The sequence below is a fragment of the Garra rufa genome, chromosome 9, assembly GCF_049309525.1.
Source record: "Garra rufa chromosome 9, GarRuf1.0, whole genome shotgun sequence".
Lineage (NCBI taxonomy): Eukaryota > Metazoa > Chordata > Actinopteri > Cypriniformes > Cyprinidae > Garra > Garra rufa.
The window spans coordinates 30,257,921-30,259,251 of NC_133369.1; the positions used below are offsets into that span (position 1 = coordinate 30,257,921).

General features: G+C 44.5%; 1 protein-coding gene across 1 annotated transcript; it reads left to right on the plus strand.

The window, feature by feature from the left end:
- Positions 1-1,331, plus strand: LOC141342254 (trypsin-1-like). Its single transcript, XM_073846663.1, has 6 exons — positions 1-68; positions 184-334; positions 418-668; positions 769-905; positions 995-1,096; positions 1,182-1,331. Exons 1-6 carry the CDS (start codon positions 29-31, stop codon positions 1,227-1,229), a joined length of 729 nt encoding a protein of 242 aa, XP_073702764.1. The 5' UTR covers positions 1-28; the 3' UTR covers positions 1,230-1,331.

Consider the following 1,331-nt stretch of genomic DNA (forward strand, 5'->3'; position numbering starts at 1 on the left):
CTTCATCAAACAGGTTTAATCAGCAGCCATGAGGTCTTTGGTGTTCCTGGTGCTCCTTGGAGCCGCCTGTGAGTAGAAACTCCATTCACTGATTCACTGCAATTATGAATTTCACAATTTCATCAACTCATTTTACAGGCAAGTATAGTCAATATACTGACAATACTCTTCTCATTTGTGTAGTTGCTCTGGATGATGACAAGATTGTCGGTGGGTATGAGTGCACACCCCATTCCCAGCCCTGGCAGGTGTCTCTGAACTCTGGCTACCACTTCTGCGGTGGCTCTCTGGTCAACGAGAACTGGGTTGTGTCTGCTGCTCACTGCTACAAGTCGTAAGTGATGTCTTCACAGAGTAGTTTATGTATCGGCACATGGTTTTCTTCAGTTCTGAAGAGTATTGGACTTTGTCTTTCAGGCGTATTGAGGTCCGTTTGGGCGAGCACAACATTGTGGTCAATGAGGGATCCGAACAGTTCATAGATTCGGTAAAGGTCATCCGCAACCCCAACTATGACTCCTATACCCTTGACAGTGATGTCATGCTGATCAAGCTTAGCGCTCCCGCTTCCCTCAATGGGTATGTGCAGCCTGTGTCTCTGCCCAGTGGCTGTGCCTCCGCTGGCACCAAGTGCAGTGTTACTGGCTGGGGAAACACCATGAGCTCCAGTAAGTGTCAGGATTCATGATGTCATTTCCTTCACACTTCATCTTCATATCACTTCAGGTTGACTCCATATCCATTGCTGTTGTATTCAATTCTTTGTAGCCGCCGATTCCAACAAGCTCCAGTGTCTGGAGATCCCCATCCTGTCCGACAGCGACTGCAGAAACTCCTACCCTGGTATGATCACCGATACCATGTTCTGCGCTGGATACCTGGAGGGAGGAAAGGACTCTTGCCAGGTAGAGGATGACAAAAAAACAGCATCTTTGCATGAATATTAATTGAGACTATCTTAATAATAACCAGTTGTTATGTTTCTCTTCTTCAGGGTGACTCTGGTGGCCCTGTGGTCTGCAATGGTCAGCTGCACGGTATTGTGTCCTGGGGTTATGGCTGTGCTGAGAAGAATCATCCTGGTGTCTATTCCAAGGTAATATAGTTGTTGTGTAATAATTGTTACAAAACATGTTAGATTTGATATTATGTACTTACATGATTTTCTTCTTTTCTTCAAGGTGTGCATGTTCAGCCAATGGATCGCCGATACCATGAACAGCAACTAAAGCTGATATGAAATCACATACAGCCTCCAAATCTACAATCCACCAGTTTGTCTTTGTTTTGGAGAATAAAAACCTGTATGAAAATAAAAACATTTAAAAATA